This window comes from Nyctereutes procyonoides, unplaced genomic scaffold, assembly GCF_905146905.1.
Source record: "Nyctereutes procyonoides isolate TBG_1078 unplaced genomic scaffold, NYPRO_anot_genome, whole genome shotgun sequence".
Classification (NCBI taxonomy): Eukaryota; Metazoa; Chordata; class Mammalia; order Carnivora; family Canidae; genus Nyctereutes; species Nyctereutes procyonoides.
In genome coordinates this window covers 37,804,667-37,832,528 of record NW_026575044.1, presented here as the reverse complement: position 1 = coordinate 37,832,528, position 27,862 = coordinate 37,804,667, and the positions used below count along the sequence as shown (strand labels likewise).

The window sequence follows — 27,862 nt, the reverse complement described above, 5'->3', positions numbered from 1 at the left end:
CAGAGGACGCCACACCTGCCGCCGGCTCCGTCCGGCACCGGCCACCGCGGCCGCAAGTCAAAGCCCGCGGCGTGGACACACCGGGCCGGGGGCAGCGGCCGGAAGTGCGGCGCGCCGGGGGGCGGGGAAAGGAGGCCAGACCGGGGCGGGCAGCCTATCAGAAGCGAGCGTCCCGGCGGAGAGGGCGGAAGAGAAGAGACGTAGTTCCGGCCGCGGCCGCGCCGCCATCTGTCACCTCAGCTCCGGCGCCAGCCGCGCGTCGCCCCAGCCCCGCCGCCTGTCTCCTCGGAGGAGGCTGTTTCCCGGTCCTGCCATCTGTCTGCCCTGTGTCCTCGTTGCTGGCTTGTTTTCCAACATGGATCTGGTCGGAGTGGCATCTCCTGAGCCGAGGCCCGCAGCAGCCTGGGGACCCAGCAAGGTGAGTGGCGGTCGGAGCTGACGCACCTGCCTTGGGTACCCGCGCTGGTCCTCTCAGGAGGCCCGGAGAAAGTGTCAGGCGCCCAGGCGGCTCGGCCGGCGACTCGGGAGGGTCCGAGCCGGACCCTGGCGACCTCGGAAGGTGGGGCACGGGTAGCGGGGCTGCCAGTGGCCTCTGTCGGCGGTTAGGGCTCGCCCTCGAGTTCTGCGCCTCGACTCCTGAACCTCCCTAGCAGCTGTCTGGGCAGGGCCCGCTCAGAGGCTCTGACGTTTGAGGGGAAACCAGCATGATCTTGTTTTTCACCGGCCGAGTGAGTCAGCCGAGTAATGCACGGAAAGCCCGACGGGAAGGACATATTGGCAGCTGTTTCCTTAACTTGACCAATGCGGTTATCCGACTTGGGCAATTTCTCGTTTTTGAAGCAGTGAATACTGGGTAAGTCCAGGGCTGATACTCCTCTCCCCGGGCTGATACTCAGGTGTACACTACCTACTGTAAAAAAAAAAAAAAAAAAAAAAAAAAAAAAAAAAGAAAGAAAGAAAAGGTTATGAGTTCTTACTATCTGCTTGCGCTTTCAGGTTTAGACTCTTTTTCTGTATTAACCAACTATTACGTTTATTTCACATTTGGTTTTTGGTTTTCAGACTGCCCCTTTGCATGATAATTTTGTCAGAAGGATGAAAAGACTCTTCTGCCGCTTAATTGAGGGTTTGTTTGAAAGCAGGATTGCTTCAAATTAAGGGATGCTTCAACTGGGATGTTGTGTTCCTCAGATTAAGGTTGGAAGGAGTCCAACTTTTATTAGCTTCCTAATTGTTTTTCACTTGCTGTCACGGAATATTTGTTCCTTTTAAAGGATCACTCGTTTTATTGGATCTTTAGGCTACGTCGTCGTCTTCTTCTTCTTTAGATTTTTATTTATTTATTCATGAGAGACACAGAGAGAGAGAGAGAGAGGCAGAGACACAGGCAGAGGGAGAAGCAGGCTCCATGCAGGGAGCCCGACGTGGGACTCCATCCCGGGTCTCCAGGGTCATGCCCTGGGCTGAAGGTGGTGCTAAACCGCTGAGCCACCGGGCTGCCCTGAAAGTTTAATTAAAGTTGACTTTATGAAAGTTCTCATACAACCATAGAGAGAATTTAAAATAATCTATTGGCAAATGTTGTATCTACGTGTTACTTTGTGTAATTTTCTTCTTTTAAGCCTTGCTTATGAGGCCAAGACCAGTAGACATAAAAAGAAAATTAGTAGCCAGATACTAATAAATATATGCTTTATATGTTAAGGTCTTATAGTTAAGCACCTAAAGGCTGATTAAAAAATGTCAAAAAAAAATGTCAAATGAGACAAACATTGCTCAGAATACCTAATGTCAGGGCATCCCTGGTGGCCCAGCAGTTTAGCACCGCCTTCAGCCCCGGGTGTGATCCTAGAGTCCCACGTCAAGCTCCCTGCATGGAGCCTGCTTCTCCCTCTGCCTGTGTCTCTGTCTGTCTCTCTCTCTCTCCCTCTCTGTCTGTCATGAATAAATAAAATCTTAAAAAAAATAAAATAAAGGGCAGCCCCGGTGGCAGTGGCGTAGCGGTTTAGTGCTGCTTGCAGCCCAGGGCGTGATCTTGGAGACCCTGGATCGAGTCCCACATCAGGCTCTCTGTATGATGCCTGCTTCTCCCTCTGCCTGTGTCTCTGCCTCTCTCTCTCTCTGTCTCTATGAATAAATAAAATCTTTAAAAAAAAAAAGAATACCTAATTTCAGTATATGTGCTGTCAAAGCGAGCGCTAGAATGCCTAATGTCAGAACAAATTTCACTTACAAAACTAATAATAAAATATTTGTTGTCATATTTTCATTTAAGTATGCATCATCAGAAATATAAAATTTCATTTTCATCATTTAACAAAAAAATGATCCTGGAGTTTATTGATGTTCTACTGGAAGACAGCATTTTCACAGTCCAAACAATTAGTTAGGCTGTATGTATTTCTTAATGGTTTCTTCCTCTAATCTCTTGGAAGACCTAAGTGATTATCGAAGGCTTCGTGGAGAAGATGGAGATTTGAGGAAGGTCTTGAAAAATGGAAAGAGTGCTAAAGGCCAGCGATTCTCAAAACTTTTTGGTCAGGATGAATTTATACTCTAAAATATCATTGAGGACACCAAAGAATTTTTGTTTATATCAGTTACAGCTTTTAATATTTGTCATATCAGAAATGAAAAGTGAAATAGTGAAGAATTTTTTATTAGGTGATTTAAAAGTCATCATATGTTAATACAAATATAATTTTCATTTGTAACCCCCCCATTTTCTAAAACAAACAAACAAAAATAGTGGTTTAGTATTGTATTTTTTGCAAATCTCTTTAATGTCTGATTTTTTTTTTTTTGAGATTTTATTTTTTTGAGAGAGAGAGCAAGCAAGCAAAGAGCATGAGTGGAGGGAGGGGCAGAGGGAGAGGGAGCCTGACTAGGGGTTCCAACCTAGGACTCCAGCCAGGATCATGACCTGAGCCAAAGGCAGATACTTAACCAACTGAGCCATCCAGGCATCCCTAATGTCTGATTTAATAGAAGACTTTTGTGATATGTTTTAGTTGAAATATATGAAGGGCAGCCCCAGTGGCACAGTGGTTTAGCTCTGCCTGCAGCCCAGGGCATGATCCTGGGGACCCTAGATCGAGTCCCACATCAGGCTCTCTGTATGATGCCTGCTTCTCCCTCTGCCTGTGTCTCTGCCTCTCTCTCTCTCTCTCTCTCTCTCTCTCTCTGTCTCTATAAATAAATAAAATCTTAAAAAAAAAACATGTATGAAGGCATGGAGGGGTGAAAGTATGCCATAATTAGCATATAATTATTGTTATTTGAGCATAGGGTACATAAGGGCTGAGACTAGAAAGATAAAGTAGGTCAAATTTTGAAAGACAATCCTTGTTGAAGAATTTGGATTTCATACTGCAGGCAGTATAGTGATTTGTTTCTCACATTCCAGAACTAGGTGATTAGGGAAGCAGTATAGCAAAATGCTGATGACAGCCTCTTAAGTTCTACTGCCTTGGTTCAAATCATAGCACCTCCATCTACAGTGTTATCTTGAGTTAAAAAAAAAAAAAAACCCTTCTGTGTCTCGGTTTCTCAATCTATAAAATGGGGATGATATTGTAACTATGTAGTGGTTATGTGTCTCAAATAATCTATGCAAATTATACATATTAGGCAAATGACTCAAATATAGTGAATATTCCAGTGTTGTCTGTTCTGTTGTCATTGCAAAATGTGGTTGACAGATCTGAGTTAGAGAATACAGCCATTTGCCTTTTGGAATCTGGACCTTGAAACTGATCAGACCAGACATTTCTAGGTTAGGACGCAGCATTATGTATTCTTTCTAGAGGATTCAGAAGTCAGCAGGAGTCATTAGCCAAGAGAAAGCTGTATTCTCTGGATTACAGAGAACTTCAAGATTCTAGACCTCAAAATCCTCTCCAGGAGACTGCTCGTTTGCACTTGAAGATCTGAGTGAATGAAAGTCACATCAGACCTTGAGAAAGCCTTCCTTGTTTTCCCCACATCTGGCTTTATGTGAGGCTGGAATAATTCTGCAGTAGACTAGTATAGGTATGTTCTGGGGGCTGGGTGCATCTCATTAATCTCCAGATGAGGTTAGATAAAACTTGATTCTGATTCACTTAAGTCATAAGTATAGTTATCATTTGAGCTTCACTCTAACAACCTGAACCAATTAAATTCCTGAACTTCAATGCTATAGAACCTGAACAAGAGTGGTAGGCCAGCTAGAGTACCTAAACTTGATTTAAAAGTTCCATGGCTAAAACAGGGGTACCTGGGTGGCTCAGCCAGTTAAGCATCTGCCTTCAGCTCAGATCACGATCCTGGGTCCTGGGATCAAGACCCTCATCGGGCTGTCTGCTCGGCAGGGATTTCTCCCTCTCCCTCTGCCCCCCACCCCCAGCTCCTATTCACTCTATCTCAAATAAATAAAAAAATTTTAAAAAGTTTTGTGGCTAAAACAGATATCATATGCTATATTCTAAATTCTAAATTAGACACCAGCAGTAGTTAAGGAATAGGTTTGGACTTTATCCTAAAGGTAGTAGGAAACATGAAAACAATCAAAGAGCTTTAAATAGGGAAACTGAACTAATCAAATCTGCATTTTAGAAAAGTTGGTGTGCTATATATGGTGTGGAAAATGGAAACAAGCAGGACTGGAAGCAGAAAGATGAGTTAGGACTCTCTTAATAGAGTAGCCTGGTAATGGGAGGGTGATACCTTGGAGTAGAATCTCAGAAGGAAGATAGAGAAAGCTAGGTCAGTTTAAGAGATTTAGACATATTATTCAATATTAGTGGTCTTAATCACAAATGTAATCATTTCCTGCTGCTAAGGAAAGCTTGCCCCCTCAAAAATTAGGAATTGTGAAATAAACTTACAGTTTGTATTTCAAGAGGGCTGAGATAGTTATGCCATTGAGGAAGTCCAACTGGCTGATCGTCCAAGAAGAGCCTCACAGAATATTGCTTTGTTGTAGTAGTATTATTTCAAGACTGTTTCTCAGCTTCTAAAGTTCAGAAATGTAGATTTTACTGTTTGTCATTGTTATTTTTGTTTCAACGTATTCCCCAGATGTCTTGAGAGCAGCTGACATACACTTTACACATGTAGAAGACTTACTCCTTAAATTAGAATGAGGTGTAACTTCTAAGTGGGCTTTGAACTGTGCTAGTTGGTGTAGTCTTTTCCTAAAAGAGAATCTCCAGGGGCATCTGGCGGGCTTAGTCGGTAGAGCATGCAACTCTTGGTCTCTGGGTAGTGAATTCCAGCCCCACGTTGGGTATAGAGATTATTTAAAAATAAAACCTTTGGAAAAAGAGAGAGAGAGAGAGTGTCTTCATGGGAAGCCAGATTAAAAGCAGAAGATTATTTGGTGAGCATGCAATCAGAACAAGGGTGGTTGCATGTACTCATCAGGTAGTGGGGTAATGCTATAATGGCCTGATGTTCCTCCTCAACTAAAAAGACACACCTACTGAACAGGTTAGAAAGTGCTTTTGACAGATTTAATTTCCATTTATCTTTGATTAGATTTGAGCTGGGAGATATTTTTACCTTTTTTTTTTAAAGATTTACTTTATTTGAGAGAGAGAGAGAGCGAGAAAGAGAGAGAGAGCACAAGAGCACCCATCTGAGCCGGGGGTAGGGGGCAGAAGGAGAGGGAGAGAAATTTCAGGCAGACTCCTCGCTGAGCGTGGAGCTTGATGCAGGGCTCAATCCCATCACCCCGAGATGACAACTTGAGCCAAAATCAAGGGTCAGACGCTTAACTGACAGATACTAGGCATCCCAATGACTTTAAAGATGATTTCTGTAAGTAGGTAATTATTTGGGGTTGATTTTTTTTAATTCTCTAAAGATAGCCCTATTTTCAAGTTTAGAAGATACTTTAATTTCATTTTTATGAATTAACCCCTTCCTTTTCTTTAAATAGTGTCCATGGGCTACCCCTCAAAACACAATATCTTGTTCCTTGGCTGATGTAATGAGTGAACAGCTGGCTAAAGAATTGCAATTGAAAGAAGAAGCTGCTGCTTTTCCTGAAGTTACGTAAGTAAAATTCATAAAGAATCTATTTTGTCCAGCAGCTTGTTATGAAAGTTTTAAGATTTGATTAGTGGTTGTCTTGACCAATGATTAAGAAACACATTTTGAAAATCAACGCAGTAGAAAGAGCATCATACCAGGAGTTCACTGATATTTGAGTTTTGGTCCTGATTCTGTAATTAGTTGTCGGTACTGTCATGGGCAAACCACTGTGTTTCTCTGGATTTTAGTTATTACAGCAGTTGAACCACATGATCTCCAAATTAGCAAATAGTGAAGTGGGATACAGGTTTGATTAAATATTGCTGTTTTGTCTTCTCGTATATGTGTTATATCTCCAGAACAGAACACAGAAGAAGATTTTTGAGTTTCAGTTTGGATTTATTATGGCCCTTTTATTTATTTTTATTTTTTTTAAGATTTTATTTACTTATTCAAGAGAGAAACAGAGAGAGAGGCAAAGACATAGGCAGAGGGAGAAGCAGGCTCCCTTTAGGGAGCCCAATGTGGGACTTGATCCCAGGACTCCGGGGTCATGCCCTGAGCTGAAGACAGATGCTCAATCACTGAGCCACCCAGGCATCTCTATTATGGCCCTTTTAGCTTTTTTGTGTAGCTCTCTTAATCCTATTTGGTGCTTTTACAAGCTCCTGCCATTAGTCAAAGGGCAGCTGGACAGAAGATGAATGATTTGATCTAATTTTTCCCTTTTTTCTTCAGTACAATTTGTAACAGTGAAAAGGCACTCTCTAGTCCCATAATTGGTAGCATGTATATATGCAAGCACATTATATTAATTTATGTTGCCTTATTTTGAACAGTGCCTCTGAAGGACCATTTATTACTGGAGAAAACATTGACACTTCCAGTGACCTAATGCTGGCTCAGATGCTACAGATGGAATTTGACAGAGAATATGACGCACAGCTTAGGCGTGAAGAAAAAAAATTCAATGGAGATAGCAAAGGTACTGTGACCTTATTGTGAAATCTCCATTGGGTGGCAGGAAATACTTGTGATGTGTTCCTAAATAAATCTTCATTTGTTTTTGCCTTTTAAGTTTCCATTTCCTTTGAAAATTATCGAAAAGTGCATCCTTACGAAGACAGTGATAGCTCTGAGGATGAGGTTGACTGGCAAGACACTCGTGATGATCCCTACATACCAGGTATCAATGCTTTTATTTTCTGGGGTGAGGGTAGGACAGGGACATGGGAAGACTAAGTTTTCCAATGGATCCTTGTATTTTATATTTACTCTTTGAATCTTGTTTGGTAATTTGCTATTAGATTCAAATATCTTTTCAGACAACATTGAATGCAGGAATTTAGTCTTTGCTACCTTTACATAAACTTGGCTTGTCTTAATCGCCTTTAGCAAAACCAGTTCCTACTCCCAAAAAGGGTTTTATTGGAAAAGGAAAAGACATCACCACCAAACATGATGAAGTAGTATGTGGGAGAAAGAATACAGCCAGAATGGAAAATGTAAGTTACAGGAAGTATTATCTCTGAATCAAGAGTTTTATTGGGATAAATTAAAAACATGGGATTTTTAAATACAAAATTTTATCAACCGCAGTGAAACAAACAAAAAACTTTTAAATTAAAAATAAATACAATATCTTAAATTTCTAAAGATATCTTTCATAAAGATGGATCTAAAAATGTTGTAGATGATAATATAGTAGGACCATGAAAACTCAGCCACTAATGAGAATGTATGCCAGAGTAAAATTCTACAATATTAAGAAAACTAGTTTCATTTGCATTGATTCTAAAATTAAGAAATAGTTCTTATGAAAATAGCATACTTATTTTTAAGCATATTATTTTTCAGTAGCACACCTACTCAAAAAACAGAGAAGAGTGGTGATTTGGGGAATAAGCATGGGAGAGAGAAATCCTTTCTACTTTTTGAATTTTTTAAAACTCGTGCCTAAACTACCCCTGCAAAATCAGAAATAAAATATAATTTAAAAACATAGAAAAAGAAACATTAGCATTCTTCCTCCTTTATAAATCTTATGGTTAATAGAAAACATTTAGACTTTATTTTTTTATTTATTATTTTTTTTAAAAGATTTATTTATTCAGAGAGAGCGCGAGAGAGGCAGAGACACAGGCAGAGGGAGAAGCAGGCATCATACAGAGAGCCTGATGTGGGACTCAATCCAGGGTCTCCAGGATCACACCCTGGGCTGCAGGCGGCGCTAAACTGCTGCGCCACTGGGGCTGCCCACATTTAGACTTTAGAACACAAATAAAGTAATGTCTACACACCCAGCGCGGGGCTCAAACTCATGACCTCAAGATCAAGAGTCACATGCTTCACTGAGCCAGCCAGATGCCCCGTAAACTTAATTTTAAATTCTAGAAATAGTTCAGGTCTGACTCAAGAACAACCCTCTCCAATAGAACTTTCTGTGATAATAGAAAAGTTCTATATCCCTGTTAACTAATAGTAGCCGTATTTGGTAATTGAGTGCTTGAAATTTGAGTGATGCAACCAAGGAGCTGAATTTTTTATTTAATTTTAATATATTTAACTTTAAATACCGACATGTGGCTACTGGCTACTATTTGGACAATCAGCTCTAGAACATGATTATCATGGTGTGGGCATAGCTTGCTATATTAACCCACTCCTCAAAAATAATTAATTATAAGATTGTATTTCTTTGGTAAGATTTATCTAGCCTTCAAAATATAGTGTGTCCTTTGTCTAATGTAAAAGCAAGGTGCAAAGCATATGCTGAAATACCTTAGTTTTTAGATGTGATTCAGTATTTTCTGTGCTTTTCTTAGATAGTCTTGCTCTCCTTTCTGTTGGGTTTTTTAGTGAGTTATTTTTTTCTCTGTAATACCAATGGGTTCTGCTTTTGTAGCTTAATTATCGACTGAGTAAGAAACCTGTTTCAAGTAAAAACTGGTGTTATTTTTTTGTTATTACCATTCCTGTTTTAAAGCATTCAGATACTAATCTTTTTCTTTTTGGCAGTTTGCACCTGGGTTTCAGGTAGGAGATGGAATTGGAATGGATTTAAAACTATCAAACCATGTTTTTAATGCTTTAAAACAACATGCCTACTCAGAAGAACGTCGAAGTGCCCGCCTCCATGAGAAAAAGGAGCATTCTACGGCAGTAAGTATTTTTATATTTTTTTTCTTTGGTGGAAGGTTCATATTAGAAAACTTTATATTTGGGGAAGAAACAAGACTTCATGTTTGACTTTTTTTTTCATGAGATTGACTATTCAGATATAATGTAACAGTTCTTAATCCCTTATTCAAAACTAAAATTTTAGTGGTCATAATTAAGCTGAATATGAATGTTTTAAGATTTAAAAAATTGTTTCTTGTTATACTATGACATTTGTAATAACTTACTCTGTAATGTTTTACATTAGTGAAGATAGTATCTAATATCTTAAGAATAAAGTAATTTTTAAAACTTTAGAAAAACTAATAGTAACTACAGGAGCAGAGCTATTTAAACTTTGAAGATAAAGTAAGATTTTGATTAAGTTAGTGTCTGATTCTTAATAGTTCTTTTAGATACTTACTTTTAAATACATTGGAGTTAGAGTTAACGGATTGTATTTTGTTAATGGATTGCATTTTGACAGCACTCTTTTAAGAGCCTGCTATACATATACAGCTAGGTAAATTAAATCATAAAACTAAAAAGAAGTATATATTTTGAATGCTAGCTACTAGAAATGGCTCAGAAAATGTTTTGTTATTACCAGTTGTTTTCATTTATAGTGCTTTATCTTTTTCAGGAAAAAGCAGTTGATCCTAAGACACGTTTGCTTATGTATAAAATGGTCAACTCTGGAATGCTGGAGACAATCACTGGCTGTATTAGTACAGGAAAGGAATCTGTTGTCTTTCATGCATATGGCGGGAGGTAAATGAGCAAAATAGAGTACCATGTGTTAATAAATCTTAGCCCCTTCTTCCCATATAAATGGATTTACGCAAAATCAGTGCTATATGGCAGGCAGAGTAATTTAAAAGGTGTTATAGAAAGTCTAGACTATAAGGATATGCAAAAAAACCCAAAAAACCCACATTCATCCTAATCTCACCATCCAGAGATAACCATTAATCAGGTTGTATAGACTCTGTTAGTCTTTTTTCTATACATATTTTATTTTCTACATTATTGTAATCATACTGTATCATACAGGCTGCTGTAAGTGACAGAGCAAAATTTGAAGCTAGGTTTGTCTCAAAACCCATGGTCTTTACACTCTGGGTCTTTTATCATCAGATTGAGGGGGATATGCTTAGATCAGTTACTGATTCTTGCCCTTGTAACTCTGATCCTTTAAGAAATACCAATTAAGTAATGCTTGCATCATTTAAGGAAACATCTTGTAAAGATCTCATGCCAAATCCTACCCACTTCACTTTTGTTACAAGGGCTTACATGAGTAAAGAATGGCACGAAGAAGGGAGATACTGTTTAAAGTAGACTCTGTTTAGAGAATGTGCTTATTAAGCCAGGAATGTGAAATCAGTCTGGTCACTTACCATTGAAAATCAGCAAGGCTTACTACCTCAGCAACTCCTTTACCTTAATAATGTTTATAGACAAAAATGTAAAATAGAGTCCAGAATTATTCTAGTTCTTTTTAGGTTCAGAAGGTATTTACTGTATACTTAAGGGGATTCAAACATTTATTGATTAAATCCTTGCTTTTGGTTTTCTTAACTATTTAGTTAGTCCCCCTTGCTAGATGAGACATGCATGTGTAATTATATATCAAATTATACTGTTAAGTTTCAAAATGAAAAGGATAAAAATGAATATTAAGATAAAATAGCTCAACATTAAAAAAAAAAGCTCAATATTTTTCAGGCTGTGTGATCTGGAGCAATTTACTAAAGCCTTTTTATTATTTTTTTTATTTTAAAAGATTTTATTTATTCATGACAGACACATTGAGAGAGAGAGAGAGGCAGAGACACAGGCAGAGGGAGAAGCAGGCTCCATGCAGGGAGCCTGATGCAGGACCCAATCCCGGGACTCCAGGATCACGCCCTCGGTGGAAGGCAGGCGCTAAACCGCTGAGCCACCCAGGGATCCCCTACTAAGCCTTTTTAAAAAACTGACCCTTGTTACCTCATAAGATTTTGTGGTGATAAATGAGATCGTATTTGATCATGACTGGTATATAGTAATCTTAATATTTATTTTTTTCCTTTAAGCTTTGTTAACCTCTTCCCAAATTTCATTTAAGGGTTTCATAAGACCAGGCAAATATAATGGCACAAATTAAAATGAGAGATTACTCCTGGTAGAAATTAAAACTCTACAGAAAGGATTAAAATGGAAAACAGCCTTCATGTTATCAACTCTCATCTCACAGATCTTTTCTTCAAAGATAACCTCTGTTTTTAGTTTAGTCTCCCAGGAATTTTTATGTACATATCCCTAAATTTGCTTATGCAAAAGAGATTATATTCTCTGTTCAGAATTTTAATTTTTCAGTCAATAGTTCTTTCTAAGCTTCTAGCACCCCATTTTTACAGTAGCACATTCCATTATGTTAATGGTTTTATGGTATGGCAAAGAGGAGAACATTATAACAGTAACTGTTATGGTTGATAAAAGATAATTACATAACAGAGTACACAGATAGAAATATCCTTGTACATTTACATTGATGTGCTTTTGCAAATACACATTAAGCTAAGTTTTAGCTTTGAAATTACTGGCAAAGACTATGCATTCTTTTTACTTTTTGTTAAATAGTGGAAGGCCTCAATGAATGGAGAGTACCAACTGGTTATTGTAGCAAGCAGCATATCTAGCTTTTTTTTATTTATTAAAAATTTTAAAAAATTTCTATATCACACCAAAGGTCAAAAACCAAATTGGTGTTTGTCTTATAATTTAATTTAATTTTTTAAAGATTTTATTTATTTATTCATGAGAGACACCGAGAGAGAGAGGCAGAGACACAAGCAGAGGGAGAAGCAGGCTCCATGCAGGGAGCCTGATGTGGGACTTGATCTCGGGTCTCCAGGATCACGCCCTGGGCCGAAGGCAGGCGCTAAACCACTGAGCGACCCAGGGATCCCCTCTCAATTTTAATGGTAGGGCAAATGCAATTTCCTCCAGGAGCTAGTCCAATCTGCAGGTTGTTGTAGATTCTATAAATGTCAGTAAATACTGACAGATTGCCCTGTGAGGTTAACTAATTTATGCAGCAGTATGAACCTGTTCTCATCCTCATTAACACTTAGTATTATCACACTTAATTTTTTTTTGTTAGTGTAAAAGATGAAAAGTACCATTTTGATATTTTGGTGTGCGTTTATTTATGATTAAAGTTGTACATTTTTTCCAAGTGCTTCGTTGGCCATTTGTATTCCTTTGTCTTGTCAACTGCCTTGTTTATTCTTTGTCCGTTTTCCATTATGCTTAATGATACTTTGATATAATGAATGATCTCTCTTTCTGGTGGAATTGATCTTGTAATCTGTGCTTGAGCATTTGTGAGTTAGCAAAACTAGATAGCATTCGGTTTTCTACAAGTTTTGTGAAAGTAAATGCTTTTAAAAATTCGCAAGTTTTCTATGCTATATAGCAAATTACCACAGACTTAGCGTAAAACAACACTCATTTATTATCTCATAGTTTCCTTTGATCAGAAGTTCCAGTGGGCATGGCTTTGCTGGACTCTCTGGTCAGACTCTCACAGGGCTATAATCTGGGTATTGGCTGGGTGGTGTTCCTTTTTGGAGCTTAGGGTCTTCTTCCCTATGGTTTGGTCCCCTGCCACTGTAGGACTGAGGTCTCTGCTTTCTTGTTGGCTGTCAGGTAGGGGCCACTCTCCACTTGTAGAGGTCCCTGCAATTCCTGATCATGCTGCCCTTTTATGAAACAGGTCACTTTTCAAAGCTACTAGGACAATCTCTCCCTCCAGGCAGCTAAGACTGAGTCTTAAAGACAGTGGAATGTAATCCAATGGCTATACCATCACCTTTGCTGTATAATGTAAGCTAATCAAGGGAGGGAACTGTACAGAGTGTGTACTCCAGGGACTGGGATCTTGGGGGCCATCTTAGGACTCTGCCTACCATAAAGCTGTCTAGTTTATATCACTTTAAGGTTGGCTAAGTAATCCACAATCATTGGTATACTAACTGGTGCTTTTCAGGGAGTAAAGTATAAAATATGTTTTGTATTTTCAAAGAGCTTAAAGCATAGTCAGGAGGAGAACATTACAGCAAGAGCTGTTAGGGTCAATAAAAGAATTACACAATAGAATACACAGTTGTGCAAGTGAGATTTGCATATGGGATAGAAATAGTGAACAGAACAAGAACAGTACCAGTTACATTCAGGGCAAGGGTCAAGATGAAGTAAGATCTCAACCTGGATTTTAAACAATAGGCAAAAAAAAAAAAACAAAAAAAAACAAAAAAAAACCCACAACCCAACAGTATGGTGTTGAGTGCAAAAACCTAATTGCTTTTAATATATACAGTATACCATTTATTAAATTTTTAAAGTTATATAGAAAATAACATACAGAATTTTAAATATAGATGCTTGTGTGTGTGTATGTATTTATATAACTTTTAGAAAGACTAGAAAGATACTATTCATGATGATGATTGCCTCTGGAGAGATGGAATAAGGAATAAAACAATCAGGGGTGGTAATTGAAGGGAACTTCAGCTTCATCTGTAACACTTAATTCTTTTTTTTTTTAATTTTATAAATTAATTTTTATTGGTGTTCAATTTACCAACATACAGAATAACACCCAGTGCTCATCCCGTCAAGTGTACCCCTCAGTGCCCGTCACCCATTCACCCCCACCCCCCGCCCTCCTCCCCCTCCACCACCCCTAGTTCATTTCCCAGAGTTAGAAGTCTTTATGTTCTGTCTCCCTTTCTGATATTTCTCACACCTTTCTTCTCCCTTCCCTTATATTCCCTTTCACTATTATTCATATTCCCCAAATGAATGAGAACATACACTGTTTGTCCTTCTCCGGTTACTGTGGCCAAGTTCAAAAAGGGTGTTGCCTGAGTTCTCCTCTGGGATTTTGATGGAATCTTGTCTCACATTTAGATCTTTCATCTATTTTGAGTTTATCTTTGTGTATGGTGCAAGAGAGTGGTCCAGTTTCATTCTTCTGCATGTGGATGTCCAATTTTCCCAGCACCATTTATTGAAGAGACTGTCTTTCTTCCAATGGATAGTCTTTCCTCCTTTATCGAATATTAGTTGACCATAAAGTTCAGGGTCCACTTCTGGGTTCTCTGTTCTGTTCCATTGATCTATATGTCTGTTTTTGTGCCAGTACCACACTGTCTTGATGAACACAGCTTTGTAGTACAACCTGAAATCTGGCATTGTGATGCCCCCAGATATGGTTTTCTTTTTTAAAATTCCCCTGGCTGTTTGGGGTCTTTTCTGATTCCACAAAAATCTTAAAATAATTTGTTCTAAGTCTCTGAAGAAAGTCCATGGTATTTTGATAGGGATTGCATTATACGTGTAAATTGCCCTGGGTAACATTGACATTTTCACAATATTAATTCTGCCAATCCATGAGCATGGAATATTTTTCCATCTCTTTGTGTCTTCCTCAATTTCTTTCAGAAGTGTTCTATAGTTTTTAGGGTATATTTTGAGAACCATTTGAATGGTAAATGGTTCTCCAACCTTTTATTTTCAGGTTGTAGGTGTCCTTCTGTCTAAAATGAGTCTCTTGTAGACAGCAAATAGATGGGTCCTGCTTTTTTATCCAGTCTGAAACCCTGCGCCTTTTGATGGGGTCATTAAGCCCATTCACGTTCAGAGTTACTATTGACAGATATGAGTTTAGTGTCATCATGATATCTATTTAGTCCTTGTTTTTGTGGATTGTTCCACTGGACTTCTTCTTAAAGGGGAATTTTAAGAGTCCCCCTTAAAATTTCTTGCAGAGCTGGTTTGGAGGTCACATATTCTTTCAGTTCCTGCCTGTCTTGGAAGCTCTTTATCTCTCCTTCCATTTTGAATGAGAGCCTTGCTGGATAAAGTATTCTTGGTTGCATGTTCTTCTCATTTAGGACCCTGAATATATCCTGCCAGCCCTTTCTGGCCTGCCACGTCTCTGTGGAGAGGTCTGCTGTTACCCTAATATTCCTCCCCATGAAAGTCAGGGACTTCTTGTCTCTTGCTGCTTTAAGGATCTTCTCTTTATCTTTGGAATTTGCAAGCTTCACTATTAAATGTCGAGGTGTTGAACGGTTTTTATTGATTTTAGGGGGGATCTCTCTATTTCCTGGATCTGAATGCCTGTTTCCCTTCCCAGATTGGGAAAGTTTTCAGCTAGGATTTGTTCAAATACATATTCTGGCCCTCTGGCCCTTTCGGCGCCCTCGGGAACCCCAATTAAACGTAGGTTTTTCTTCCTTAGACTGTCATTTATTTGCCTTAATCTGTCTTCATGGTCCCTTAATTGATTGTCTCTTTTTTCCTCAGTTTCCCTCTTTGCCATTAACTTGTCTTCTATGTCACTCACTCGTTCTTCCACCTCGTTAACCCTCGTCGTTAGGACTTCTAGTTTGGATTGCATCTCATTCAATTGATTTTTAATTTCTGCCTGATTGGATCTAAATTCTGCAGTCATGAAGTCTCGTGAGTCCTTAATGCTTTTTTCTAGAGCCACCAGTAGCTGTAGAATAGTGCTTCTGAATTGGCTTTCTGACATTGAAGTGTAATCCAGATTTTGTAACTCTGCGGGAGAGAGGGCTGTTTCTGATTCTTTCTTTTGAGGTGAGGTTTTCCTTCTAGTCATTTTGCTCAGTGCAGAGTGGCCAAAAACAAGTTGTATTGGAACACGGGGGAGTATCACTGGTCCGTCTAGCTGGTCTTCTGGGGGAGGGGCCTGCTGTGCTGATTTTCAGGTGTTAGCACTTGGGGGAGCTGCTCTGCCCCTGCCTGCTGCCGGGCTCAGCGGGGGTTGTTTACCCCGTTGGGCCCCAGGAGGAACAGCCGCAGTTGCTATGGCAGCTCTGGAAGCCTGGATTTAGCCTCCGCAGGAACTACGGGGCTTGGGGCTCTCGGTTCTCCGTCTGCAGGGCCTGGAGGCTCCGGTGCGGGGCCGCTGATCTGCTCAGCTCGGGGCAGGAGCGTCCTTGCTGTCCTGGGCCCTCCCGGCCTCTGCCTGTCCCAGGGGGAGGCCGGATCCTGGGCTGTGTCCCGGCGCCCTGTGCTCCGGGGCCTGCGCTGTTGGATTTGCGCTCCCGCCCTGCAGCTCCCTCCCTGGAGCCACTCCCGAGCCCCTCCGAGCTGCTCCGGTCGGTCCCTCCGTGCGCGCTGCAGCCCTTAGGGAGCTCGGAGCACTCTCCTGCGCTCGCAGGTGTCTGTTAGTGTCCCAGGGAGCCCGAGGGCATCCCCGCTCTCCTGGGTCCTGCTCTAACTCCCTGTGAGCCCCTTTCCGCCCGCCCGGGAAGGTTGGTGCAGCTCCTGCTCCTCCGGGACGGGGCTCTCCTGTCCTGGGGACACTCGCCCCGGCCTCAGCCCGGCTCCTCGCGGGGCCCCTCCCCCTCGGAGGCCTTTTGTTCCTTTATTTCTTTTTCCCCGTCTTCCTACCTTGATAGAAGCACGGACTCTTCTCACTGTAGCATTCCAGCTGGTCTCTCTTTACATCTCAGGCCGAATTCGTAAATTTTCAGGATGGTTTGAAGGTTATCTAGGTAATTTGGTGGGGACAGGTGATTTGGGGACCCTGCTCTTCCGCCATCTTGCCCCTCCCCTGTAACACTTAATTCTTTTAAAATAATGAAAGGGCTGGAAATGGGAGGATTGAAATTTAGGCAATGAAGAAATTGACAATGAGATGGGAAAGTGTATGTTTAGAGGTAATGGTATAAAACTATACAAGCAAACTAGAAATTGAGGAGGATCTTAAAAACTAGGCAGAGGGATGTGTAATTTAGTAAGAAACAAGGAATTTTATGAATCTTATAAATTAGACTCTATCCTAGATACCTTCCAAATAAGGAATCTCTCCTATGGTATTTTTTTTTAAAGATTTATTTATTTATGATAGAGAGAGAGAGAGAGAGAGGCAGAGACACAGGAGGAAGGAGAAGCAGGCTCCATGCCAGGAGCCTGACGTGGGACTCTATCCCGGGACTCCAGGATCACACCCTGGGCCAAAGGCAGGCGCTAAACCGCTGAGCCACCCAGGGATCCCCTCCTATGATATTTTTGATATTATTTCATCTACCTTATGGTTAAAGTATTCCAATGACAGAAATTTATCATCTCAAAATCCAAAGATGTCTATAATTTTAATTTACTATAATTGTCTATAATCTTTAAATTACTGGGAATTTTTTTCTGGTATAGAATCTCTGATCTGTCTCCTGAAAATTAATTTACCAATCCCAAATATTTGTATGGCTAATTATGTGCTAGACACTCTTCTAAGTGTTTGGAGTATGGCCATGAATGGCATAAGGAAGGTCCCTGAGTTCATAGAATGTATTCCTCGACATCTCAAACCCCTTCCAAAACAGTAATATGCAAAAACATCAGATATGTGTTGTGGTAGTTAAAATATACTGATGTCATAGCAATTGGTTGACTACTTTTTATTAGTAGAACAGGAAAACTCTGATAAAGTGACATTTAAGCTAAGATTTGAATGACACATCTAGGATACAGTATAAAGATAGGTGGAAGTACATCCTAGACTAGAGAACAGCTAATGCTAATGCCTTAAGAGAGGCACAGACTTGGTATCTCTGAGAGCCTATGAGAAAACCAGTACACTGGGAGCACAGTTGTGAAGAGGAGAGAGGAGGCTGGAGAAGTAAGCACAGCTTAGGTCAGGTGATACTCTGAAAGCCCGGGTAAGGAGCCTGCTCTTTAAGTGCAGTGGGAACCAAAGCTGTGATTTGAAAGATCACTCAGACTGCTGTGTGAAAAATGGATTAGAGGAGGGGTGAGAGAAGAAGGAGTAAGGCCAGTTAAAAAGTTATTGTAGTTTAAAAGAGAACAGTGCTTTGCACTGTAACATTTTTTTGGGGGGGGGCGGGTGGGACAGGGAGGAAAAGTAACAATAGTCCATATGTCCCTGGCATCTATTCAGAGCAGTGTGCAGAATGTAATGCTCTTTTGTAAGAAACGTTTTATGATTTTTAAAATAAATTTAGTGAACTTAAAAAAAATAAAAGAGAACAGTGCTTTGGACTAAGGAGGTATAGTGCAAGAATAGGAGAGACCATAGGAATGTCTGAAGGTAAGAGTCAAGGGTGTGTGCTATTGGATGGGATGTATGTGAAAGGGTACATTCTTGGCTAGAGAAGTATGAAGAAAGGCAGGTTTAGGGTGCAACTGATAAGAATTTTGATTTGGTATGTTACATTTAAGATGCCTGCTAGACCTCCAAGTGCTGTCAAGGGATCAAGCAAATCGACCTGGAGTTCTGGAGAGTCAGGACTGAGGGTAGAAATATAGGAGTTACCTGTATATAGATGGTATGTTTAAGGCCATAGGGCTTAATGAAATTTCCCGGGTAGAGAAGACCGAGAAACAGTTGGAGTCCTCTAATGTGAGACAGACTGGCAGAGTAGGAATCAGCTGGGAAAATACAGTACAGAAGGAAAGGGTTGAGAGTTTGAGTCATAGCCTATCTTCTGGAAATAGAGTTCCTTCTTCTCCAGATTAACATGCCTTCACATATTTAAAGGTAAATACAGTAGTCTGTCCTTCTGTCCTCCTTTTTATTCATATTGCCACCACCATGTTTTAAGCCTTTTCAGTGGCTCACTATTGAGGGGCATTATATTAGCATCCTAAATAGGCTCCATACCTCTGGACTCTTCTGCCCCCTTCTATCCTGATATTATCATTGATTTGATCTTCATGAAGTGTGTCAAACCCTTGGTGATTCCTACCACCCTTGGGAGTACATCTGGGCTTCTCACCCATGCAGTCTGGGCTCTTCACACCTCTGCCTCCATCCTATCCCTCAGCTCTGATTTCTTTCATTTCCCCTTTCCAGCCAAGTCTTAACTGTAGTGTTTGCATGTTTGTCCTTCTTCAGACATGTCCTGTAATTTCAATTCTACCTTGTTAATACTGGGACTGTGCTTATTCATAACTTACCCATTGTTTTGGTTGTTTCAGTTGCCACCTATATCACAAAGCCTTATCTGGCCTTCCCAATCCAAAGGGACCTGTCCTATTTGTGTACTTCTTTTTTTTTTTTTAAGATTTTTATTTATTCATTCATGAGAGACACAGAGAGAGAGAGGGAGGCAGAGACACAGGCAGAGGGAGAAGCAGGCTCCATGCAGGGAGCCCGATGTGAGACTCGATCCGGGGACTCCAGAACCACACCCCGGGCCGAAGGCAGGCGCTAAACCGCTGAGCCACCCAGGGATCCCCTATTTGTGTACTTCTTTTATATTCTCCTGCCTCTCCTTGCATACTCATGGGGCAGGGACCCCTTTACTCACCTTTTTATCTGTTAGAAGTGAAAGAGACATTTTATTTGATTTTTTTAATATTTTATTTTTATTCATGAGAGACATGGAGAGAGGTGGATGCACAGGCAGAGGGAGAAGCAGGCTCCTCGCAGGGAGCCTGATGTGGGACTCCATCCCAGACCCTGGGATCACACCCTGAGCCGAAGGCAGACGCTCAACTGCTGAGCCACCCATACATCCTGAAAGACACATTTTAAAAAGTTCTATTTTGTTGCTTTTGTTGAATTTTACCCATAAACCATCCCAGGTAGATTGTAGCCTATTTTAAAGTATGTATGTTTGCTCTGTTCCTCAAGTTTATTTGATAGTCATTAAGTGAAGATTCTATTCTAGATTGTTGAAAACTGGTTGACAATTTATTTGAAAATGTTTTCTTTAAAAAAACCAAATCCTAAGATTTTATTAAGACCCAAAACTTTGAAAGCTTAAAAAAAAAAAACAAAAAACCAAAGCTTGACATTCTTAGAGAAGACAAAACTGCTTTTGTATCATAGAATTTTATTTTGAAATTGTTTTACTTATGAGCTGGCAACTTACACTTTTTTTTTTCTTCCATTTAGCATGGAGGACGAAAAGGAAGATAGTAAAGTTATACCTACAGAATGTGCCATCAAGGTATTTAAAACAACCCTTAATGAGTTTAAGAATCGTGACAAATATATTAAAGATGATTTCAGGTTTAAAGATCGCTTCAGTAAACTAAATCCACGTAAGATCATCCGCATGTGGGCAGAAAAAGAAATGCACAATCTCACAAGGTAAAGAAAATCATTGTGCTAGAAGTTATCTAGGGTAATTACCTTTTTATATTAGACCTACTAGCCAGGCAAAAAAAATATCCATGCTTTCTTTTATATTCATTTGTGGAAATTATGGAAGGCCTCGAAATTCTAGTATTTAATGAGGCTTTCTATAAGAAAATATTTCCTGAGTATAACCTGAATTCATACTTTTAGAATGAATAGGCATTTTCTGTACTCTTTCCTTAGTAAAGTTTGAAGGAAACAAAGTCATTTTTTCCCCATGACTATATGCTGTCATTGTTCAGCTTCCAATTAGGCTTGTGTTAAAGAATGATTTGCCTTTTTGTTTCAGAAAATATTTATTACATCTGATGTTTGTTAATTTGGTAGTGGCAATCTGACCAGTCAAATTGCATTTTGCTTCAATTTATTAGACTTGGTTCTCAATTCCCTAAGCAGAATTTATCAACGTATTTATCAACCAAGTAATACAGTAATCTTTCTCATTAATAAACCTTCCATATCTTAATCTCTAGTAAAGGCTTAATTTTTGTTTGTTCTAAAGATGTTTGCTTTCAAATGTGATTATCCATATTTATTAGTTGCAAAATTCTAATTAGTAGGACTTGTAAGTAGAATAATTTTCTAAGAGGTCTTGCTACCCTTCAATCTCTTTTCTATACTTCTCAGATCTCATTCCTGCCTTTCTTAAAATTCTTCAACAGCTCCTATAGTCTTTAGTGTAAGTTCAAAGACTTTCTCTGGTGTGGAGCCCACCTGTCTCTGTAACCTCAACCTACATTGCCCTTCCTCTGACTCAGGATCCAGCTATGTTGATTGATAAACATTCCCCAGATGGACTCTCTTGAATGCCTCCATGCATTTCCACAAACCGCTTCTAGCCCTAGACCAGTGTTTCCCCACACTGCCTTAATTTGGCTAATTCCTATTCAGCCACTTTTTTTTTTTTAAGATTTTATTTACTTATTCATAGAGACACACACGGAGAGAGAGAGAGTGAGAGAGAGAGAGGCAGAGACACAGGCAGAGGGAGAAGCAGGCTCCATGCAGGGAGCCTGACGTGGGACTCAATCCTGGGTCTCCAGGATCGCGCCCTGGACTGAAGGCGGCGCTAAACCGCTGAGCCACCTGGGCTGCCCTCAGCCACTTCTTATACTAAGTCATCCTTGATGCTGTGTGCTCCCGTGGCTCCGGCCCACAGCCCTGCCCGTGTGTGTGCCACACGACACTGCGAACTGTCTCCTTCCCTGTCTGTGCCTCCCAGCAGTCCATGGCTCTGTAAGGGGTATAGGCCGTGTTTTACTGTCTCTGCATCCCTCGCCCCCCGGGCAGAACCTAGTGGCAGATCATTGCAGCCCTTGGTAGATATTTGGTGAATAAGAGAAATATTCTCTCCTTCTGATTTTTACATTCTTAATTCTTTCTTTCTGTGTAGAATGCAGAGAGCTGGAATTCCTTGTCCAACAGTTGTACTACTCAAGAAACACATTTTAGTTATGTCTTTTATTGGTCATGATCAAGTTCCAGCCCCTAAATTAAAAGAAGTAAAGCTCAGTAGTGAAGAAATGAAAGAAGCCTACTACCAAACTCTTCATGTAAGTTGTGCTTTCTAAAGCATTCACATATGAGCTTATAAAAATATTGTCTAAACCTTAAAAAATGTCCTAAAATAGTACTATTTTAAGGTGATGTAACAAGAACAAACTGAAGTGTGTGATAGACTATTAACACTGAAGAGTTATATTTATATCAACATGCTGTTGTCTTGAGTCACTTAAGAAAAGTCATAGAGCTAAGGAGCCCATGAAGCCTTCTTGGTTTAGCATTAGTGACACAGAAGCATGAAGCTCTTGTTCACAAAACATTCTATTAAATAAAAGTTGACATTTCCACATGTACCAGATGTCATGCCTCATTAGTTTGTATGCCTTCTTGAATTATTAGCTTAGCAGCTAAGAAAATGCCTGTTATTGGGCAGTTGGCGGGATGCAGATTTGGTCTCATTATGAGTGATGGTAAAAACTGAAGATGGGAGAGAGTGGTCTCTCGTATGTGCATAGGTCTTAGAATTGGGAAGTGCACCTCAGGAGCCTTGAGGCCATTTATGCTTGGTGACAGCAACTAAATTCCATCTGAGGTCCTTCCCACTTAAGAAAATGTTACTAATACTGTCTTCATTCCTCTGTAGTGTTGTTGTTTTGTTTTTTTCTTTAAGTAAACTGTCCCCCCAACATGGGGCTTGAACTCATGACCCCAAGATCCAGTCACATGTTCTACCAAATGAGCCAGCCATGTGCTCTGCCTCTGTAGTTGTTTGAGTTGAACAGTAGAGAAGCCTCTGTGCTTTTTATGTGGTTTCTGCATGAAGCGCTCATGTCCTGCAGCAGCTGATGTGATTATGAAAGTGTTATCCCAATACTTTTTTAAGATAGAGCTAGGGAGATAATCCAACATTCTCTGCTTCCAATAGGAAAGGAAAATTGAAAGGAAAATCAAGTTCATTTTTCAGGTTTTGTTGGGCGGTGGGATGACTGGGAAAGAGATGAAGTAGTGATAACACTTTCTCTATTTTATTCTATTAAGGCTGAAAATAAAACATTAATGCTTATTTCTGCCATAAGAAATCAATAATGAATATATAATGCCACTTAATTTATAAAAATATCTCTTCCCTACTATGTCTGGCAAGAAGTACTTTTTACCTTGTATAAAAAGGTGAAAAAAATTTTTTCAACCACTTTCCTTTGGTTAGTGGCCATAAAATGGTTGCTTTCTTATCCTGTGGGGAACCAGGTCTGCTCCTTGGTCTCCTGATCTCATTGCTGTCACATAGACGAGGATATAGAGTGTCATACTTATCTACCCCTTTTTCTCAATGTTCCCCGACCCTGCCTAAAAACAAAAGACAAAAAAATTCAGTCTTAGACTGCACAAAGAGGAAATAAGTTCTTTAATGTAGCTTTGCCTTCCTGGAAAGTTTTGGTTGGCACAGACATTTTAGTTACATAGGTAAATTAGAATTGTTGCTTACGCCCTAAATGTCTGTCTTGCCTCCTTACAGTTGATGCAGCAGTTATATAACGAATGTACACTTGTACATGCCGACCTCAGTGAGTATAACATGCTGTGGCATGCTGGGAAGGTGAGGAGCACATTTTGTTAACATTCACATGAAATGACTTGATGTAAATTACTAAATGTGTACTGAGTATCTGCTCTGCATTGAACTAGGTCTGGTTGATTGACGTCAGTCAGTCTGTGGAACCAACCCATCCTCATGGCCTGGAGTTCTTGTTCCGTGACTGTAGGAATGTTTCACAGGTGGGCATGTAAACTAATATATCTTTTTTATAGGATGTTACAGATACAAATAGTTTTCTCACCCCTGAGATAAGTTGGATGATTGTTTTCTTAGAAATTGAAGGAAGGGTTTGATTACCGACTACTTTTGAGATAAAGATACAGAGATCAATTTGTCAGAGTTCATTTTCAACAATAATTTGATGGCATGCCTCATATTTGGGCTATTGAATTAAATTTGCAAGGGAGTGAGTTTTTATTTTGACTGCAGATATTTAAGCAGTCAAGCAGATGTTTAATACATACACAGTGCTTTGAGCACAGCTCTATTAGCAAGCCTACATGCCTACTGCCATTGTTATTACTATTAAAAAGAAAATAGTTGCCTTAGTGGTATTGTGTCTGATTACTGGTTCTGTGAGTTAGAGCAAACAGATGAGGGAAGGGAAGGTAAAACTCAATAATCAACAGAATTGAATCACATTTATTTGCTAAAGGAAATTCATTGTTAGCAATAGATTCAGGTAAGAATAATCTTTCTAAATGATAGAATAACTTCATAATGGAAATAATTTCTGAACCTACTTGAAGATTTTAATTCACAGGATTTAGTGAATATTTTGAATTGATACATTCAAAGTAGTGCCACCCAGTTTTATACATACCATTCATTTATAGCTATAGAAGCTATATATGTAGCTATACAATGTATATAGTAAATCCAGAAGGCCACAGGGATATGTTCAATAGGACAAATAGAACCTGAGCAGCATAGTTAAACTTGAAATGAGAAAATCTGGTTTAAAAATGTTGGAAGGAATTCACTGGTATCTTACAAGTTTACTGTTCTCTGGTATTCATGTTCAAGAGAACCCTGCTGTGTCTCCTACTGACTTATATTTCTTTAATAGTTTTTCCAGAAAGGAGGAGTAAAAGAAGTCCTGGGTGAGCGAGAACTCTTTAATGCTGTTTCAGGCTTAAACATTTCAGCAGATAATGAAGCTGATTTCTTAGCTGAGGTAAATGTTTTGCGGCGTTGCCTTGCTAATGGAGAACTAGATGGAGTAGATAGCTGAAACTCGGAACTCATGTTATATATATTTTTTTAAGGTTTTACTTATTTATTTGTTTTAGAAAGAGAGAGTGATGACGAGGGTGTAGCAGAAGGAGAAAGAGAGAATCTCAATCAGTCTCCACACCTAGTGTAGAGCTTGACACAGGGCTCGATCTCATGACCCTGAGTCATGACCTGAGCCAAGACCAAGAGTTGGACACTTAACTGACTGAGCCACTCAGGTGCCCCTCATTTTATTCTTTTATCCCCTCAAAAGCAAAATTAGAGATTTTTCTTTCCTTGAGATGTTTTCGGTCCTCTTCAGGCTTAAAACTAAACTCACAACAAAACACTTCAAGTTTGGTTAAGATGGACGAGTAACGCCACTTCCAGTGTACTGTTGCCTCTATTTCTGAATGAGGAAGCAGACTGGGGAACACTCTGGATGATACTGCTTTCTGCATCTTTATCTTTCTATAACACGTGGCCCCTACCTTTAACTTAATATACAGAGTTAGCTGTGGTCATCCTTAGAAATACCAGTCATTACAATATGGATCTACAGAACCATTAAAAAAAAAAAAGTTTCCTCCAGAGAAATTCTCTGAAAATTAAACAAAAACTATAAAGTAAAATAGCAGCTAATTACTCCCAACAGTATACCAAAGCAGAGAGTGATTATAGAGTCTGTTCTAGAACTCCTCAGTATGATTTGAATTTGGTGAAGCTGTGCTAGAACTTAAGGGTAGAAGGGAAGTAACAGGAAGATGGTAAATCTGGCCTCTAGTACAATCCAATTGTTCAGTAAGTAGGTGTTACTATTGTTGAACCAATGTTAGAATTTCATTTTTCTTGTTTCCTGAAAGCTTTATAGAGTACACAGTAAGACCTGTGATCCTGGGCAGCCCTGGTGTCTTATCGGTTTAGCACTGCCTTCTGCCCAGGGCATGATCCTGGAGACCTGGGATCGAGTCCCACATCAGGCTCCCGGCATGGAGCCTGCTTCTCCTTCTGCCTGTTTCTCTCTCTGTGTGTGTCTCTAATAAATAAATAAATAATCTTAAAAAACAAAAAACAAAAGCTGTGATCCTAGCTGCTAGCTTGATAAAGACCCTAAATATGGGCCCTGATAATACAGTCAAGTACAAAACAGACACATGTATGTCACCCTGTAATGTGTATTTGTGAGACACTGTAATGTGTGTCACACACACTAATTCTAATTCAAGGCCAGCATCCTTAGGAATGACCTAGTTTTAATAGTAAAAATACTGGTTCAGTTAGAAGTATGATTTCTATGAAGTAAGATTTTGACAAATGGATTCAATGTATTAATTTTGTAGATAGAAGCTTTGGAGAAAATGAATGAAGATCATGTTCAGAAGAATGGAAGGAAAGCTGCTTCATTTTTGAAAGATGATGGAGGTCCACCAGTCCTATATGATGAATAGCACCAACACCCACTGCTTTCATTGTTAACACAGTGGTGATTGTCAGCTGCCAATGGCAAACGAAGTTATGGGTGACTTGAAATACCAAAACATGAGGAGTGTACAATGGTGCTTCTGTGCTTTTTTCCCCTTGTAACTCATGTGCCAGATGTGTGGGATTTGTAGTTCAGCATTGGGAGAATAAAATGTCACTACCTCTCATCTTATGAACAGGATAATATAATTCTTTAACAGCTATAGGTTATCTGGCTGAAATCAACCTGATTTTACGGGATTTGTGGTATAAAATGTTTTGATGAGAATTTTTAAAACTTAGGTAACATTTCCAAACATAGGAGGAAAGGACAGGTGTGTTTACAAGGGAGGCTTTTATTACAACATAATTGCTTTTTTCACCTCCCTGCTTTGTGTTACATCTTTCCTCAAATATTTTATTGGCCTAAAATTAGCCCTTCTTTTTTTTTTTCCAGATTGTGATCATGATTATATAGGAAAATTTCTTCTCTCTAGAGGTGATATAAATGGAAATTTGGTTTTTAAATGACTGACAGAAATAGAAATTGGTACATCATGAATATGAACTGAATTTTTCTTTTCCATACTCATATCCAAGACAAGGCATCACAGATCTCTGAAAGAAATATATAAGAACGTATTAACTATTCAAAATTTTACATTTAACTTTCAGTTTTTCTACATTTAGATGAAGTGGTTAGGATAAAACTCATGGTGCAGCTGCTTTGCATTTATAATGAAAATGTAAATTATCTGGAAGCATGGAACATAATTAACCATGTTTGACATATTTTAATGAAGTCAGTGAAACAAAGTTCAGTTTACTTTTTATTCAAACTATGTCCTTACTGATTTTGAGAGAAATAGAGCAAGCTAATTAGAAATATTAAATAATCATGTGATAAAAAGTATGTATAAAACAACTTGGGTACCAAATTAGTAATTTGAACTACTGGCCTCAATCTTTAGTACTGGCTGGATGTCACTTCTTTTTTATTTTTATTTTTTTGGATGTCACTTCTTAAAACAAGCACTCTAGTGGGAAAGTACATTGGCTTTGTTAGGGTTGACTTTGTTAATGACAATGTAATCATTCCTCCTATCACTGAAGTCAGATGGACTTTAGAGACCCAGATTTATGCTACTATTAACCCAAACTTTCTATCTGGTACTGGAAAGTAACAATCTAAGAATCATTTACACTTGAAAGCTTCTTTAACATTATTTTAAAATGCCAAATATGTTCTTTCTAGAAAAATATTTATTTTTGTTTCTGTTATATAGCTTTTAACTACATTTCAGAGAAGTGTGATCTTTGGATAAATACTCATTACATTTCTGAAATGTTTACTACTCTGAAACAGGGATTTAGATGACTGGTGGTTATTGGCTTTACAGAAATTTCAGAGAACTAATTTTAAAAACCATGAACCATTCAAAAAAATTTTTGTTTTGTTTTCTGACATACTCTGTTTGACAAAGAGCAGCAAACCATTGCTATGTGGCATTCTTGGAGTGTGCTGTGAACATGCTTTTTAAAATATTAAATATAAAGAGAGCATTTTAGAATTGGTTCTTTGTGTGGTTTCTTACTGTTCTTTATGTTAACTTATATCCTGGCACCAAGTTACTCCTGTATAAAATTGAGTAGTGTTATCTTAAGCAATTTTTTTCCCATTCAACTTCTCATATTTAGATTTCAATAAATGACCTACTTCA

General features: G+C 39.2%; 1 protein-coding gene across 2 annotated transcripts; it reads left to right on the top strand.

Moving 5' to 3' along the window:
• Positions 1 to 218: 218 nt before the first annotated feature.
• Positions 219 to 27,715, top strand: RIOK3 (RIO kinase 3). 2 transcript variants are annotated; one of them, XM_055323987.1, is made up of 13 exons: positions 219 to 418; positions 5,924 to 6,039; positions 6,858 to 7,003; positions 7,097 to 7,204; positions 7,414 to 7,523; positions 9,037 to 9,180; positions 9,821 to 9,948; positions 20,120 to 20,317; positions 21,759 to 21,918; positions 23,385 to 23,465; positions 23,555 to 23,644; positions 24,535 to 24,642; positions 26,021 to 27,715. In XM_055323987.1, exons 1-13 carry the CDS (start codon positions 356 to 358, stop codon positions 26,126 to 26,128), a joined length of 1,560 nt encoding a protein of 519 aa, XP_055179962.1. In that variant the 5' UTR covers positions 219 to 355; the 3' UTR covers positions 26,129 to 27,715. The 2 variants fall into 2 exon arrangements, with proteins under 2 accessions (XP_055179962.1, XP_055179963.1); XM_055323988.1 differs by lacking the exon at positions 219 to 418 and adding an exon at positions 441 to 853.
• The last annotated feature ends 147 nt before the right edge of the window (positions 27,716 to 27,862 follow it).